Source organism: Moschus berezovskii, chromosome 23 (genome assembly GCF_049115385.1).
Source record: "Moschus berezovskii isolate FMDL1 chromosome 23, NW_MosBer_1.0, whole genome shotgun sequence".
In the NCBI taxonomy this organism is placed as follows: Eukaryota; Metazoa; Chordata; class Mammalia; order Artiodactyla; family Moschidae; genus Moschus; species Moschus berezovskii.
The window spans coordinates 43,266,999-43,286,180 of record NC_142482.1 but is presented as its reverse complement, the minus strand read 5'-3'; the positions used below and the strand labels follow the sequence as shown (position 1 = coordinate 43,286,180).

Here is a 19,182-nt window from a genome sequence, read left to right as displayed (position 1 = left end):
CAGATGATGTTTCTCATTTATGTGTAACACTTTCTCATCAACCTTCCTTTTCTTTTCCATACTCAGTGTTCTTTATTGTACTCTCTTTGGTTTCTGTTCTCTGTTTTCCTTGTTATTTGCCTTTTCTAAAATGTTTTGTCTGGTATTATCATATCAGTTTTCTGAATTCTGTCAATTTCTTTTTTTTTTTTTTCCATTCATCCGCTGTCTGAGCAGAGACTTCTATCACCGGTCCATCTCGGCTTTGGGTACCTAGTTATAGTTACTTAGCTAGTTTTTAGGTTCATTTCTAATTTCAGTTTACAATTTAGGTCTGCTTTGGGAAAATAATTTGGTGAGTTTTCGTATTTGAGAATAATTATTTATTCTATTTCTTCATCTACCTTTGTAGAGAAAACTGAATTCCTTTTCTATGACTCTTTATTTGAAAAAGGTCAGTTCTCCTGGATTACAGCAGCAGATTCCTGGTGGGGAGGAGGCGGGGAGGGGGATGGTGCACGTGCCAAAAAAAAGTTTCAAGCTTCACAGTTTGAGCTACCCCTTCTTTTACTACAGTGGAGGAAATAAAATACGGCTTTTGTGAGTAGCCATTTCTCTAGAAAATGGGGTTCTTGATATTTAAACCAAGACAATGGAATACTCAAGAATAAAAAATTTTTGAATAAAATTGATTTTTTGACAGATTTTTTGAGGTACAGTTGACACAATAAACTGTGTATTTAACCTTTGTCATAAAGTATACAACTTCTTAAATTCTTAAATGTGTAACTTCACAGGATATAGGATTTTAGTTTGGCAGGTTTTTTTTCTTTCAGTACTTTAGAGATTTCACTTCTTTCTTTATGTTTGAGTGGTGTCTGATAAGAAATCTTCTGTAATTTTTATCCTTGTTCCTCTGTAGTATTTTCCTCCAGGTTTATTTGAGATATTCTTTTTGTCTTGGTTTTCTGCAATTTAAATATATATATCTGGGTGGTAATTCTTGTTCTTGATTAATTTTCTTTTTAGTATTTATCCTGTTTGGTATTCTGAACTTGTGATTTGGTGTCTGCCATTAACTTCAAAAAGTTCTCAGCCATTAATTTTTCAAATATTTCTTCTTTCCATTTTTCTACTCTTTCTGATATTCTAATCAAGCACATGTTACACCTTTTGGTATTGTCCACAGTTCTGGGATGTTCTGCTTAGATTTTTCTAAAAACTTTTTCATTTTAGCTTGGGAAGTTCGTATATTCAGGTTCACTGATTCCTTCCTCACCTGAGTTGATACTACATATGAGCCCATCAAGGCATTCTTTATACCTGTTACAATTGCCATGATTTCTACTATTTTTTATTTTAATAATATCCACCTTTCTATTGACATTACCTCTCTGGTATTGTATTCTTTTCCCATTAGACCCCTTGACACATTATAGTTATTATAAATTCCCTGTGGGAATTCCTACATGTGTGTCAAATCTGAGACCTGGTTCTGATGCTTATGTTAAAAAAAAAATCAGGGTGCAGTACATTGTATATACAGCATGACTCTTAATGTAAATAGGGGCAAAAATAAGGAAATATTTGCTTGTGTATTAAAAAAGGGACATAAGCAAAGTATAGTGAAAAAATATTTTTTCCTATCTATTTCCATTTCTTTTGTCCTACATCTTCTGACACATAGTTATCAACTCATTACCTTCTGTAGGTGAAACTAACAAAACATGTAAATATACTGTATGTTAAAAACATAAATAAGAAAGAAAGCGTGTTGATTTCTATTTCTCATTTAAGATGTTTTCCTTTTATCTCTTGGCCAAACTTCTCTTGCCCTTTACAAATATTGAGACATACTTTAGTCATGGGACATCTTCATTTAGGTTACTACTGAAGAGCTAGATCAAGACTTGAGCTTCTTTTTTGAATAATTACTATCATATCAATTATGATAACATTCAATCTCTACACAAATTAGTTAGCAAGATAGGATTTTAAACTTATGACTGTAATATTTTTGATATACCTTTATGTTATCCTGGAGCTCCTTTGTGGAGGTGTTGGACGAACCACGTGGCTCCGTGCTGTTCACCATGGCTATCATTGTGAGGCTCATACACACACGCTGTGACATTACTATAACATTACAGAGGAGCAGGAAGACAGAGATTCCATAACGAATGGAACAAAAAAATGGAACTGGAATGTACGACAGAAAATATCCATTGTTAACACAGCTGAGGAAAAAAACATTTTAACATTAGGGGTCCAGATTTCTGAGTGGCCTTTCCTAATAATGGCCATAAAATATCCATTGTTAACACAGCTGAGGAAAAAAAAACATATTTTAACATTAGGGGTCAAATTTCTGAGTGACCCTTCCTAAGAAGTGGCCCTTCCTAATGTTTATTTTAAAGGGACCATTTTTAAAAACACCCTGAGTTACTCTTGGAAATAAGTCCCCTGAATAACCAACAAAACCTTCCCTCAAGTAAACTACTTTATTCTCAAAATTTACATGACTAGTCTGACTGAGAAACTCATATGTGCACATTGCAGAAGAAAGTTGTATTTAAAAAAATTTAATGTGCAATGTAATTGGCCTCCAATTAAAATAAAGAAAAATTTTAAAAAGTAATGTATTTGAGGTAACTTCAAGCTACAATAATCAATGCAGCGTTACTGTAAGACCAAATAAATTCATCTATAGGAGAAAATAGGGAGTCCAGAAAGAGAGGAATATATATGATCATATGTTTTTGAATAAAGGCACTAATGCAATTCAATGGAAGATATTAGTCTTTTCAACAAATGGCCTTTCTCAAGAGAAATAAAAATATATATCTACAAAAGGCTTGTGTTGAGTTGTTTATGGCAGTTTTATTTAAAATAGCTGGATCTTTGGAATGGATGAACATACTGTAGTATATTATTACAATGGATATTACTCAGAAATACAAAGGAAGGAAACGCTGATACACTCAACAATCTGGATGAATCTCACCAAACATTTGCTCAGCTAAAGAAGCTAGACACCAAAGAGTGAATACCATTTTTATGCATGCTATTTTTATGAGTTTCAAAAATAGACAAAATTAATTTATGTGGCTAGATATTAGATAGCAATTCCCTCTTGTTAAGGAGGGCAAAGGGACATCATGGGACTTTAAACTAATGTAATGTTCTATGAATCTTGTTTGTAAGTTTATACATTTCTCAAAGCACATCTAAATATGCACTTAAGAGCCATATTTTATGTAATTATAGTTCAATAAATATTAAAATATTCAATAATGATGTTGGGAAAACTGGACAATCACATGCGAAAGCATGAAATTGGACTGCTCTCTTATACCATATAAAAAAATTAAGTCAAAATGGATTAAAATTTGAACTCAAGACATGGAAACATAAAACTTCTAGAACATATAGATGGTAAATTCCCTGACATAGGCCTTGGCAATGATTTTTTAATAAGACGCCAAAAGCAAAAGCAGAGAAAGCAAAAATGAACAAAGGGCACTATATCAAACTAAACGTCTTCTGCACAGCAAAGGAAATTATAAACCAAATGAAAGGGCAACCTACTGAATGGGAGAAGACATTTACGAATCATTTATCTGATAAAGGGTTAGACTGCAAAATATAAAAAGAACTCAATTTCGTTTTTATTCTGTATTGGGATGCACCCAATTAACAAACAGTGTGACAGTTTCAGGTGAACAGCAAAAGGACTTAGCCATACAAATACATGTACCAACTCTCCCTCAAACTCTCTTCCAATCCAGGCTGCCACATAACATTGAGCAGAGTAAAAAGAACCCACACAATTTAACAGCAAAAATTAAAAAAAAAAAAAGCAAAAACAAAAAAATCTGATTAAGAAATGGGCAGAACTGAAGAGACATTTTTCCAAAGACGACATGCATGTAGTGAAGAGGTACATGAAAAGATGTTCAACATCACTCATCATTGCTGCTGCTGCTGCTAAGTCACTTCAGTCGTGTCCGACTCTGTGTGACCCCATAGACGGAAGCCCACCAGGCTCCCCCATCCCTGGGATTCTCCAGGCAAGAACACTGGAGTGGGTTGCCATTTCCTTCTCCAATGTGTGAAAGTGAAAAGTGAAAGAGAAGTCGCTCAGTAGTGTCCAACCCTCAGCGACCCCATGGGCCACAGCCTACCAGGCTCCTCCATCCATGGGATTTTCTAGGCAATAGTACTGGAGTGGCTTGCCATTGCCTTCTCCTCACTCATCATTAGGGAAATGCAAATCAAAACCATAATGGGATAGCATCTTATACCTGTTAAAATGACTTTTATCAAAAAAGGTAAGAAATGAGTGTTGGCAAGGATGTGGACATTTTCGGACTTCCCAGGTAGTCCAATGGTTAAGACTCAGTGCCTGCACCACAGGGGTTGTAGGTTCCATCTCTCCTGTGTGAAACTAAGATCCCGCATGCCCTGCAGTGCAGATAAAAATTTAAAAAGACAAAAAAAAAAGAAAAAAAAGGATGTGTAGTAGGCAGAATAATGCCCCAGTCACATACATCAAAGAAAAATTGTGTAGAGAAACTATGATCACATATCAGATTTTAGATTGGCATAGGTCCAAAAGCACATTTGTTGGCAAGCCTGAAAGAAATGGAACCTCCATTATTACAACCCAGTGGAGGTTTTAAATTGTCTGTGGTTAGTATAAAGAAATAATTTTTTGGCCACACCATGCAGCAGGGGATTAGTTCCCCCATAAGGGATTGAACCTGCACCCCAGGCAGTGGAAGCTCAGAGTGTTAGCCACTGGTCAGTCAGGGAAGTTCCAAGAAATAAATTTGACTTTTAATTATAGATGTTATATCCAAGTAGCTAGCCAAAAGTTAATCTTGTTTCTGAAAATTCATCTCCTAATTTGGAGAGGTTTTCTATGTACGGAATGTGCAAATTATGATTTTATCTCTTCTTTTCCTATCCTGTCTTTAACTTCATGGTATCAATGCATCAAAACCACGAGTGTATTACCGATTGTATCAAGCAGTTCTGGTTTTATGCCCTTGTTCCTGATTTACACAGAGTAATTTTAATATTTTTACATTTTTGGATAATGTTTGTTGGAGGTTCTGTTGTAGATATGCTTTATGAAGTGTATTTATTTCTATTGCTGTGTTAAAAAATTTTCACAAACTTAATGACTTAAAATGGCACCCTTTTAATAAAAGGTTCACAATTCTGCAGGTCGTAAGTTTTAGCATGATGTGGTTGGATTTTTCACTCCTGGTCTCAAAGGTTAAAATCAAGCGATCAGGCAAGATGAGTTCTCAGGTGGAGGTTCTCTGGAAGGGACTATTGGAAGAGTTCAGTTTTTGTGGTGGTTGTACTTCTGTTGCCATTTCCCTGCCGACTGTCAGCTAAGAGTTACTCTCAGTTTTAAGATGTTGTGCATTATGCTGCTTGTCACATGGCCCCCTCTATCCCCAAAACCAGCAAGGAAGAATCTCTTCTGTTAAATCCCTCTCATGGTTTGAATCTCTCTAGCTGCTCTGTAACCTCTCGATCCAGATTTAAAGCGCTCCTGTGTTTAGATCAGTCCTACCTGGATTTAAGATCAGCTGATTATGGACCATGCTTAGATCTGCAACATCCCTTCAAGCAGCACCTACCTTGGCATTTGCTTAAATGAAGGTGTATGTACACCAAGGGCCAGAATCTTGTGAACATTCTTAGAACCGTTCACTCTCTGGTCCCAGAAGATCCATGTTCATGCCATATACAAAACATATTCAACCCATCCCAAAGTTCCTTAAGGCCTATCTCATTACACTATCAACTCAAGTCCAAATCCTCATCAAAATGTCAGCTCAAATTTACAAAATTTAAAACAAATACAGATGAAGCTTCTAAAAGTAACCCACTATGGGTACAATATCTATCAGTGAATTTGTGAAATTAGAGAGACAAGCTACGCACTCATAATGTTTCCACTTATAATGGTGGGACAGGCATAGGATAATTGATACAGACATTCCAGTTTCAAAGGGGGGAGAAATGGAGTGTAAAAAGAACTCACTGAACAATAAGAGTTTTGAAGTTCAGTTAGACAAATGATGAACTTTTCTTGAGGCCTGGGGATAATCCTTGTGGCCCTTGGCTCTGCCCTCTGAGCTCTCTGCTTTATCCTCTGCCCTTTGGTTCCACCCAAGAGTGCAAAGGGGCCATCTTAGAGTATTATCCATCACATATGCATAGTTACCTAATAGTGTTCATCAGGAATGAGTGTTAATTTCATAAAGATTTTTTTGTATCTAATAGGATCATCATATAGTTTTCTTCTTTAATTTGTATTGAATGACAATTATTTACTTTGTAATAGAAAACTATTCTTTCATTTCTAGGATTGATTGGACTTAGTTTTTGTGATTAAAAAATTATTTTTTTAAATTTGTTTTGCTAATATTTTATTAGGATTTTTGTACCTTTTAAAAATAGTGTTATTTTTGCTTGACATATTTGAGTCTATTTAGTTACATTAGTTTTTTTTTTCAGTAATCCCATTGAATTGAATTTTGTATCATTGTACATTTTTGAAGGTTTGAAACAGTAGAAGATTTTAAATTAGATAAATCAGCAATTATCTAATTAGATATTTATCTAGTTATCTAATAAATTATCTAGTTAAATAAATTATAGTCATACCAAATTCATATGCAACTTTAAAAAATGATGAGGAAGCTCTTTGTGTACAACTGTAGGATTCCATTTAGATATATTGTTAAGTGAAAAAAATAACATTAGTACCTGGAAAATTAGTTTCTTGACAGCTCTCTCTTTGTAAATAGATAAAAATATTAGATAAAAATTTATTTAAAGTTAACAGTTCATTGAAAGTGTGAATGATCTGGCAGGAAAGATGAGATACTCAGGCCAAAGCTTTTATGAAGACAGAGTCCTCAAGGCATAGACTGATCATTGAAGGCAGATTTTTCCCTGAAGACATTTGATCTCAGGTTGCTTTTTGCCTCCCAGAAAATGGGGCAACAGGAATCAGATACCAATGCCCTGGCAATGGAAGAGTCTAGTAAGTGACCCTTTCCTTAAATGTTTAGATGCCAAAGATTTGCTGAGTCAGTGAGGGGAAAATCCATTGCCTCCTAACCTTTCCCAGGAGGCAAAAATTTTTGCCCTGTTTGAACCTTGAGACTGAGCAAAAGGAAGAAAAATATGCCTCAGAAATTTAATCATTACCCAGCCCTTCCTTTGCTTTTAAACTCACTGGCCTTGGGTCATCTGCAAAACATTTCAAACCACACATGTATACATGCACACTGAGATGACTTTCTCCAAAGCTTTCTAAACAACCTCATCCTTTTTAAAATTCTCAAAAGCAAGAGGGAAGTAGACCTGAAAATCTGAAGGAAACAGTGGGAAAATTCCTAGACGAGAAAAAAAAGTCTCTAGAGGGCAAAGGGGAAGCTATCCTCACCATGTGTGGAATCGGACTTGCCATAGTCAATTAAGGGTACCCTTCTGAGTTTTGTTCATTTTTTTCTCCTCTACATTGCTCCAGAAAGAATATGAATTATTTCTAAATAAGTCTTGAAAAAAAGGAATCACAGGAGTTTAGAAAGGAATATAAAAAAAATGTATATGTGTGTTTAACAGTCACTTTGCTGTACAGCAGAAATTAGCATAACATTGTAAATCAACTATATGTCAATAAAAACTAAGAACAAAAAATCTGAAACTCAAAAAAAGAAATTACACACAAAAAGAGAAATCACAAGGAGTGTTCTAAAGTGCTTGGGAATGAGTAACAGTAAGATACTACACGTCAAGCTCTGGAAAGAGCAAATTCTACACCTCAGAACATATTTATTAAAAATGAGAGAAACCAAAGACTTGGAAAATGAACAATGGATGAACCCAAAGATCCTAAAAAGAAGTAAAATGTTAAATATAAATGCAAAAATCAATTTTATATACATATATATATCTGTTATATGTTCACATGTAATTAAAATTCCATGGATAGAGGAGCCTGGTGGGCTACAGTCCACAGGGTCACAAAGAGTTGGACACATCTGAGCACACAGACACTAGACTAGATAATTTGAATACAAAACAACAATATGAAAATACCAAAATAATTAAGTATCAAAACTGACACAAGAAGAAATATAAAATTTAATAGGCCACTAACATTTATATAAATTTAAAAAGTATGCAATTTGTTGCCCACCCTCTCTTCTAGGATTTTTGTCCCCCATAATGTACATATAACTCTGATAGCAGTAATTCCATATTGTTTTTCCCCTGTCCTGCTTGAGATAAACAACCTAAAAAATACCCTGTAAATATCCAGCTGTTGATGTTGAAGGGTGCAGTGACTCAAGAACATTCATCCTGCCTCACTTCCATCATTGTCTCTGTCTCTCTCTCCTTGAGAACCAAAATAGTCCCCCCTCTTTCTGACATTCTCCACCAAGTGATAAACTGACAGGTGTATAAGAATCAAAATAACAGTGTGAATAATCTTGGTACATGCGTTATTTTATTTAGGGTTTTAATAATGGAAAATCATGGCAGCAATATTTTTCCCCCCACCTCCTTTCCTGAACGTTTCTAAGACTCTTTACATTTTAGTCCATATGTTTATGGACAAAATCTTCTCACATGGAATCAATAGGATCCTGTTTAAGAAGAAGGAAGCCTATGTGATAGAGAATAATTTCTACCTTTCCCTGGAGAGACCTGGTTATCCACTTGCATAATGATGTTATGGTTGTTTTTCTTCCTGCTGAAGGGTTTGTTTTCTATCCCCTGCAAGTGCAAAACACACTGACGTCAGCATTACAGAGGGAAGAACTGGTGAAAATCCACCTAGCTCCTCTCTCTGCTTTAAAACATTAATTCAAGGGAAACTTGCTTTGTCATACCAGTACCCATTGCTTTGACATTTCACTTTCATGATATTTTTGTTGATTACAAAATACACTGAAAACCTGAAAACTCTAAAAAGCAAACAAGACATCCTGCCAAGCCATAATTCTATATCTAGTGGAGATATCCCTCCAAAGTGAAAGAGAAAGAAAGACTGTCAAACAAAACTTGAGAGAACTCATTGCCAGGAAATCTGCCCTGTAGGGAATGTGAAAGGAAGCTTTTCAGACAGCAGCAGATTACTGAAGGTAGCTCATCGGTAAAGAACCTGCCTACAATGAAGGAGATGAGGCAAAAGCCTCAGGTTCCATTCCTGGATGAGGAAGATCCCCCAGACAAGGAAATGTCAACCCACTCCAGTATTCTTGCCTGGGAAATACCAAGGACAGCCCATGGGGTCGCAAAAGAATCAGACATGATTTAGCAACTAAACAACAAACTTGGATGAAAAGAAAGGATGTCAGAAAAGGAATTAAAGGTAACATACAGTTCTTTGCTTTTCTGATATCTTTGTTGAGCTAAAAGATTTGTTTTTTAAAAATGCTTTTACAAAGAGAGGCAAATCATTCTCCTCACTACCCTGGACAAAATGACCCCTGCTGCCAGGTCTGCCAACCCACTCCAGTGTTCTTGCCTGGAGAATCCCAGGGACAGGGGAGCCTGGTGGGCTTCCGCCTATGGGGTCACACAGAGTGGGACACGACTGAAGTGACTTAGCAGCAGCAGCAGCAGCCAGGTCTGCATTTGTTGGTGGGAAGCTCGACAAAGTGGGTGAATCAAAGAGTTTGTGACATCAGATACTCAAAAACTACTTAAAATTTCTAAGGCTGGGTTTGCAAAGTATATATATAAATGAGCAGTCTGTCAACCACCATTATTACCCACTGGGACATCTGGGGCTGCCATTTATTTCAGTACACACACACACACACCACCACCATCACAAGCACACATACTCTCCATGCCACTCACACATACACAAGCACTAAACACAATACACACTTCTCTTTCCTTTATTGACATAACTATCCACCTCAAACTCTTCCTTAGGAATGTTTTTTTTCTTTCCCTTGTGAAAAATCTATAAAAATATATATTTTGTCCAACTCCCTCATTCAAATTTCCCCAGATTGCTAAATAGCTTTGATAAAATCTCTAATAGAAGACCTCCTTATTAATCCTTCTGGAGATTTAATTCTAAACTTCACTTAATGAATAACATGTAAGCATATAGTTACTAACCTGATTTAGGACAGAAAAGCGATTCCTTTTTGCCCTGTGAAGACTTTCCTCTCAAATTTAAAAAATATTGAAATTCTGAATTTGCTAATTTCAGCCACTTAAATCCTTCACCATATCCTTTGATCTCCCTAGGTCAAAGTTAAAAATTTAATTTTTAACTTCACTTACATTCTTGCCTTGAATCTTCAGGGGAGGGGAGGGAGTCTTAAAATCATCCAATGGACTAGAAACCTCCTAGAAATCTGCCAGTCATTTCATGACTTTAATAGACAGACCCCCCCCCACCCGCCCCCAGGCTCCTTCTCTACCAGGAGGCAGAACCTGACTGTCCCATAAGAGTTTCCAGGATTTTTCTACTGAGGATGGCTCCCTGTCTACAGTGCTATTTTGACAGGCATGCTATGGTGTTCTAAATGCTTTATAAATGTCCTCCTGGCTTTCTGCCCCATCTTCCTTCCCTTCCTTCTTTCCATCCTTCCTTTTTCCTTCCTTTCCCTTCTGCCTCTCCTCGTTTCCTCTCCCCATCCCCCCTCATCTCTTCCAAAGGTCACATCTGTTTGATATTCAACCTACTCAGAAAGAGGGACATTTTACTGAGGTGTGTTCTCTGAGGACTATGAACTCCCTCGTGGCTTCCCCTGCAATGACTGTAAGTTCTCCTGGTTCAGCTTCCTGTCTATAGCAGTACTTGGGAGCATTTTATCTTGGAACTCTTTGAAGGCAAGCTACTGAGTAGATAGGGACATCTGAGCACTGAAATCAAAAATTTTGCACTATAATTTCTTACATACTGAAACATTTTAAAATTTATTATGCTTTTAAAATGCTTAATATATGTTTGGCACATAGAAGATGCTCTATAACATGATCAAGTTATTTTCTCTCTAAAGAAATGTTGAAACAGAAGTAGAGTCATAGATATAGAAAACAAACTTATGGGTACCATAGGGTAAGTGGGGGAGAGATAGATTGGAAAACTGGGATTGACATATACACATGATTATATATAAAATATATAACTAATAAGGGCCTATTGTACTAACTCAGTACTCTGTAATGGCCTATATGGGAAAAGAATTTTAAAAGAGTGGCTAAATATACAACTTGTAATTTATACATATATATATATATAAAAATATATATATATCAGTTCAGTTGCTCAGTCGTGTCTGACTCTCTGCGACCCCATGAATCACAGCATGGCAGGCCTCTGATTCACTTTGCTGTACTCCTGAAACTCATACAACATTGTAAATCAACTATATTCCAATAAAAATATTTTTTAAAATGTTGAAAACTTTAACTCATTTGCCCAAGAGTCTTTGATACCTTGTCATATTCACCTGGATTTTTTTCTTTTTCTGAAGTCTAGGTTGTGCTGATTTTTATCTGGCTCTTTCAGTACGTTTTTATTATTTGTCCTATCTGATACAAAGGCTGTCAATTTCTGACATTTTCTGGGAAAGGGGCCCACTTACTGACTGAAAGTTCTAGGTCAACAGTTGTTTAATGTCCATGTTTTAAGCAAACAACCTTCCCATCTGGTGTCAATATCCCCAGTTCTAGGTACTGATTACCCAAGAGGGAACCATCATTCTGTCTGTTGACCCCAAAGCTTTATACTGCTTTGTGATATCCTTCGAAATTGCTTCTGGTTTCTACATCTGGATTATGTATTTTCCTTATTAAATTTTTAAGTTTAACATTTTATCATGGAAAATTTCAAACACATAGGGAAAAAAGTAGATCAATCTAATATAACCATAGACCCATTAACCAGTTTCCACAATTTTCAATATTTGGCCATTTGACTTTCCATATGGAAACCATATGGAAAACCATACCCAAAAGTGGTTTTCTGTATTATATCATGTCATTTCTCCAACAAAAAGTACAGCATGACTATATAATTCATTAGGACTTGGGAAAATATAACATGCCATCATAACATCTAAAAAGCAATAACTCCTTAATATCATCTAATATCATGAAAATGTTCCTAATTGCTTCAAAGTTATTAATTTATACTCTATTTATTTAAATGAGGATCCAAACAAGATCCACATATGACACTTAATTGTTATGGCTCTTAGGTCTCTCTAATTTCATAACAATCCTTCCACCCACCTGCATTTTCTATTTGCTATTATTTAAAACAGTACAACAAAAGAATCATTTGCAGAATTATTCTCATAATTGATTTGACTAATTGCTTCCTATGTCATTTGATATATTTCTTTATCCCCTTACATCCTGAAAACTCTGGGTACGTAGACTTGGTTAGATTCAGGAAAAGAGTACTTCATAGAGGTGTCTGATGCTTTCACCACAGCAGGTTGTCTCCCTTTTAGTAAGACTGATCAGTGGGTTCAGGTAGTCTCAGCTTGACTTATCCACTAACAAAGTACTTATCAACCTTTCACCTGTGGATTTTAGTGGTTGTTAAATGTTACCTAGAACTGTTATTCGGAGAAGGCAATGGCAAGCCACTCCAGTAGATTGCCTAGAAAATCCCATGGATGGAGGAGCCTGGTATGTTGCAGTCCGTGAGGTCGCTAAGGGTCGGACATGACTCAGCGACTTCACTTTCACTTTTCACTTTCACACTTTGGAGAAGGAAATGGCAACCCACTCCAGTGTTCTTTCCTGGAGAATCCCAGGGATGGGGGAGCCTTGTGGGCTTCCATCTATGGGGTCACACAGAGTCGGACACGACTGAAGTGACTTAGCAGCAGCAGCAGAACTGTTATTTCATTATAAATTGCAAAATGGTGACTCTAGAATACTATTGTGCCTTCATTTATGAACTGCAATTTTCTACAAAATAGGAAATTCACCTAGTCAAATATTTGGTTACCCTGAAATACAGATTTAATAGGAAAGTCAGGATAAGTACTTAAAACTTTTCAGAGTAATAATTTAATGCCTTAGTAAAGATGACCAACTAAAATGACCTCATGGAATCACAGTCCTTACTCTGTTTTGATGCTCAAATGATCTCTTCTTTGGCCAGCAGGAGTCCCTTCAAGCTGTCTCCTATGTCATTATGGCATGACTCTAGTAATCTTGGATAGTTTGTTTTCTAGCACACAATATTCTAGGGTTCTCATATATTTTCTGTTCCCAGACCTGGACTTTCTGAAGGAGTGCTGGTTCCTTTCAGAAGGAAACAATATTAAGAGACCACATACTGGGCATTGGAGTGCATGTAGGCTATTTCAGAGGAAGAACTCAGAAAAAGTATTCTTTAGAAAAAAAATAATAAATTCTAATATTTCCAATTCAAATTGAATATTAGAGCAATTTTTTAAAAAGTTAAATTTTATACTCTTGCATTTTTCCCTTATGTTGAACACCTTGGTTCTTAATTACTTTTCTTGCTTTATTGTAATATAATCATATTAACATCAAAATAACACTGACATTATTACTCGAATAAATTCTTTGCCTCTTTTAGAAGCAGACCTTGAGATAAAGATTTCTGTACAAGCGATTTAATAGATAGTATTTTCAGAAAAACAATAAAGACAGTAGGGAAGTAGGGAGAAAAAGAAAGGTAAGCAAACAAGGGTGTGGTAACAACCTAATCTGGAGGAACGTAATTTGGGTTAATTCTTCAAGGGAGCAATAGGCAGAGCCTAGGCCATACCTCAGAGTTTTTCTAACAAATCTAAAGAAATTGGGGTATTTATATGCCAGCATCTACCACCCTAGATAGTATATTAAAAAGCAGAGACATTACTTTGCCGACAAAGGTCCGTCTAGTCAAGGCTATGGTTTTTCCCGTGGTCATGTACGGATGTGAGAGTTGGACTGTGAAGAAAGCTGATCGCCGAAGAATTGATGCTTTTGAACTGTGGTGCTGGAGAAGACTCTTGAGAGTCCCTTGGACTGCAAGGAGATCCAACTAGTCCATTCTAAAGGAGCTCAGTCCTGGGTGTTCACTGGAAGGACTGATGCTGAAGCTGAAACTCCATTACTTTGGCCACCTCATGTGATGAGTTGACTCATTTGGAAAGGACTCTGATGCTGGGAAGGATTGGGGGCGGGAGGAGATGGGGACGACAGAGAATGAGATGGCTGGATGGCATCACCGACTCAATGGACATGAGTTTGAGTGAACTCTGGGAGTTGGTGATGGACAGACATGAGTTTGAGTGAACTCCGGGAGTTGGTGATGGACAGGGAGGCCTGGCATGCTGTGATTCATGGGGTCGCAAAGAGTCGGACATGACTGAGCGACTGAACTGAACTGAAGGGCTGCCTCCAGGAGGTCCTGAGTCCCCAGGTACTTCTTTCAGTGAGTACAGGTCAAGTAGGTTCCAGCCCTCAAACCAAGTGATGGGTGTGCTGGCTATTGCCAGGGAAAGCACAAGGGGCGTTGGTATTCACACCCCAAAATGTAAAAGATCCCAGAAGATATGGGCAGAACACTGACAGCTTGCCATTCTTCACACTGTCCAATTCCATTCTCTTTTCAATTAAGTTCATAGCACTGATTCTTTAGGAAGAAAAGATTAATAAAATATTTACATGCCCGCAGCTGCAGTCAGTCCCAAAGACTTAACTGATATTCACGATCTTCCTTCTTCCACCCCTTACAGGTCTCTTCTCTTGGCCAGTCCTTTTGTTACTTTGGGTTGCTTGCAAAGTACGGTGACCCAATAATTCATCTCTGGATGTCTGATGCCACAACTCTGTCTAATGTAGTTGCTGTAATTACCTATTCATAGTTAAAAAGGGCATGGGATTTCCCCAAGCTCTGGACATACTTGTCCCTGTCCCTATTATGTAGTAGCAATCAACCATCTCATAATGATCAGGGTTAATTACTCTGGCCAGTCTGGTGACTCCTATCTTTTGCTCTTGGGTCTACTAGCAAGAGGATCCCAACCTGACAAGTCAGCACTCAGTTTTAGGCATTTTGGAACCCTTATTGAGCCCATTCCTGGAAGTATTCCTTCTTTTCTGGGAACTAGGACTTCTATACATGCTGAAAATAAAGTTCTATTAACAATATGCCATCTGGCAAAACATATGCAATTAAGACTACCATTGGATTAAGTGGACTTCTCAGGTGGTAAAGAACCTGCCTGCCAGTGCAGGAGATGCAGGTTTGATCCCTGATCCAGGAAGATCCCCTGGAGAAGGAAATGACAACCCACTCCAGTATTTTTGCCTGGGAAATCCCATGGACAGAGGAGTCTGTCAGGCTACAGTCCATAGGATCACAAAGAGTCGGATATGACTGAAGCGATTTAGCACCAACTGTCATTGGATTAAGTCTATGGTAATTCTTCATCTTCAGTTACAATCCATTTTTGCTGGGGCCACAAAATGGTGAGGTGAATGGGAACATGGTAGAGGCCATCATCCTAGTATCCTGTAAATCTTTTAAAATGGCATTACTCTCTGCTATTCCACCTGCCATGCAGTATTGCTCTTTGGATTGCTAATTTGCCAATAGTGGACCATTTCAGGTGTTCCATTTAGGGTTATATAACATTAATTCTTGAATCATAGCATTATATCCCCATATTGTCAAAGTCTCCCTTACCAAGCCTTACATTCTGCCCCAAAACCCTGGTCCCATATTTCAGGCACACTCTCCTGATCCCTGATATTTTGTTGAATAATCCTTTCCCTCCCTTAGCAGGACCAGAACTATTCCAGTTAAGACACACTAAGATCTAACCTAGTTATTTGTCTCATGTTAGGTTTATTATTTGTTAGGTATTAGAGGAAAAGAGAATAGAACTTGAACAGTCTTCAGAGAGGCTGCTATCTGCCAATAGCAGAGCAAATAAGTTTCAGGTTTATCTAAAATGTGATACTCGCATAAGAGCCTTTTTGTGCCTTTAAATAATCTTGTGTTTTTGCTAATCTAACAATCAAATCTTGAATCTAGTCTTTAGAGTCTATCTTTCCTCTATTGGAGATTGTGATATCTGTGTGCTGCAAGGGAGGTTTTCTGACTTTCATATCATGTTCTTAGTCACTCAGTCGTGTCCAACTCTTTGTGACCCCATGGACTATAGCCCGCCAGGCTCCTCTGTCCATGGGGATTCTCCAGGCAAGAATACTAGAGTGGTTGCCAAGGTCTCCTCCAGGGGATCTTCCATATCATACTCTAATATAATTCTCCCGTTTGAGTCCCTTAGTGGTTCTGACCAACACACAGCCAACCTCGAAGTTTTTATAATTGCTATTTCTCCATATCTCTCAAGACTAGAAGTATTGAATAAGCCAGTGCATGTCCTTTCACCTGTATCTCACTTCCCATCCCAATGTTCTGCTACTGTTACAGTAGGCCAAGACTACTACTGCTACCCTTACTAACATCAAATGTGTCCTTGTGTCATCTGACTTGAGTGATTCAACTCCAGACGTCTATCCTGAGACTCTGTCTCCTATGCTCCCTTGTAGAAACAGTCTTGGATCAAATTCTCTAGAATCAGATCTTGAAATGATTCCTATGAAAATGATATATTAGGACACATTCCCAAGAAAAACTGCCAAAGAGAAGATCTAGAAGGGATATCAAGTAAGTTTCAAATCAATTCTTAGGGAGTTTGGGAGACAGCAAAGATTTTGTCTCAGAGTAGGAGCAAGGAAATCAGAGTATTTATATCTCTGTGGCAATGAATTATTGGCCTCTTGTTCCTGCAGGACATACATTCTCAGGCATGTTCCTGTTGGTAGGCAAAACAGGCTCTTATAACCTGAGGGCAGCTCTCTAGTAAGGCTAATAGGTGCCAGGTACTGGAAATGAAAGCTCACCTCAAATTAGTATGCATTCTGGTAAGGCAAATAGAGGATGTGTATTGCAGTTACTGCATGTAGTTGAAGATGTCTTTTTGATGGGAAAGAACCTCTACATTGATTTTTTAGCACACATATAGCTAAGGTAGGCATTGTCTCAGGATGAACCTAAGCTGTTTCTATTAATAGTAAAATCAAAATATGCTTGGTTTATGGAGAAATCCAATGGAGTAATTCTCACCAGGAATCTTTTCATAAGTGACTAAAGTTCCCCTGGGAATGAGGAAAATCAGAAAAAAAAAAAAAAGAAAAGGAATGATGGAGGCAGGCACACAATCTCAATAATGCTGATTCAGTAACAATGGCATAGTAAATAGAGGCAATTATTGAGAGAGTAAAAGTGAGTGTGGTTTAGCCCTTCAGACTTCATGAGGAGAGAGGGGTCTGCAGTTAAAAATTATAGGAGCAGTTTTACCAGAATCTCTTCAAGACATAGTGCTCAAGATAGTTCTGCTTGAAACTCATGTAATGAAGTGGGAAGGGACACTTGGAAGACAATGGTTGCTGGGCTGCACCCCACAGGCCTGCAAGTCCTGTATTTGCCCATCCTCAAGACTGAAGAATGAGCCTAGAGTCATTGACAGAAACATCAGTGGTATAACGGATCGAGAATCCTACATGTTTGAAGCCAGGTCCTGGAGTGACAGACCCCATGTGGGGAGGAAGGCAGGCAGGACATGGCAGCAGTCTTAACTGGGCTGGGGTGGCGGGGCAAGGAGGCTACAATTTATAGGGGAATTGATATCAGGTTGGCTCATCAGTTACGAGGGAAACCAGCAACGAGGGCACATCCCTCACAGCCCCTCAGGTTAACCACCATCATGAGGGCCGATGTTTTGCTTTAATAAACGAGCAGGTGGAGCCATTCTGGCCTAAGGGGCAGGGGGAAAGCATGCTCATGTGGGGGACTGAGTCAAATTGGCTCATTGGTTACCAGGGAAACCAGCAGAGGGGCATGCCCCTCATGGCCCCTTTGATAAGTAATTATAATGGAAATATTCTGATCTAAAGTTCAGTTCAGTTCAGTCACTCAGTTGTGTCCAAGTCTTTGCGACCCCGTGAATCACAGCACACCAGGCCTCCCTGTCCATCAACAACTCCCGGAGTTCATTCAAACTCATGTCCATTGAGTCAGTGATGCCATCCAGCCATCTCATTCTCTGTCGTCCCCTTCTCCTCCCGCCCCCAATCTTTCCCAGCATCAGAGTCTTTTCCAGTGAGTCAACTCGTCACATGAGGTGGCCAAAGTATTGGAGTTTCAGCTTTAGCATCAGTCCTTCCAATGAACACCCAGGATTGATCTCCTTTAGAATGGACTGGTTGGATCTCCTTACAGTCCAAGGGACTCTCGAGAGTCTTCTCCAACACCACAGTTCAAAAGCATCAATTCTTTGGCGATCAGCTTTCTTCACAGTCCAACTCTTACATCCATACATGACCATGGGAAAAACCATAGCCTTGACCAGACGGACCTTGGTTGGCAAAGTAATGTCTCTGCTTTTTAATATACTATCAAGGTTGGTCATAACTTTCCTTCCAAGGAGTAAGTGTCTTTTAATTTCATGGCTGCAATCAGCATCTGCAGTGATTTTGGAGCCCAAAAAAATAAAGTCTGACACTGTTTCCACTGTTTTCCCATCTATTTCCCATGAAGTGACGGGACCAGATGCCATGATCTTTGTTTTCTGAATGTTGAGCTTCAAGCCAACCTTTTCACTCTCCTCTTTCACTTTCATCAAGAGGCTTTTTAGTTCCTCTTCACTTTCTGCCATAAGGGTGGTGTCATCTGCATATCTGAGGTTATTGTATTTCTCCCGGCAATCTTGATTCCAGCTGGTGCTTCTTCCAGCCCAGAGTTTCTCATGATGTACTCTGCATAGAAGTTAAATAAGCAGGGTGACAATGTACAACCTTGACATACTCCTTTTCCTATTTGGAACCAATCTGTTGTTCCATGTCCAGTTCTAACTGTTGCTTCCTGACCTGCATACAGGTTTCTCAAGAGGCAGGTCAGGTTAGAACAATCATTAACTGGGGCTGCGGTAAGTTTGAAGGATGGCCAGTAGTGTGGGCGGGAGTAGCTGAAGCAGGCATGGGATGAGAAGAGAGCAAGAGAACAGCCTCCTTGAGCGGCCTGACAGAACACCCCTCCCCTATACACCCTGCACAATCCTTACAGTCTTGCTCCCCCACCACTTACCTTCC

General features: G+C 38.3%; 2 protein-coding genes across 3 annotated transcripts in view; both read right to left on the bottom strand.

The window, feature by feature from the left end:
• SLC17A1 (solute carrier family 17 member 1) overlaps positions 1-8,994 on the bottom strand; it is a 33,330-nt gene extending 24,336 nt beyond the window's left edge. For both annotated transcript variants that reach the window (XM_088831492.1, XM_055407047.2), the window contains exons 1-2: positions 8,709-8,994; positions 2,006-2,178 (exon numbers count right to left, since the gene is read on the bottom strand). In XM_088831492.1, coding sequence (XP_088687618.1) covers positions 2,006-2,178; positions 8,709-8,742 — 207 coding nt within the window. In that variant the 5' untranslated portion in view covers positions 8,743-8,994. The remainder of the gene's footprint in view (positions 1-2,005; positions 2,179-8,708) is intronic.
• H1-1 (H1.1 linker histone, cluster member) overlaps positions 1-19,182 on the bottom strand; it is a 263,156-nt gene that overhangs the window by 110,655 nt on the left and 133,319 nt on the right. The window lies entirely within an intron of this gene.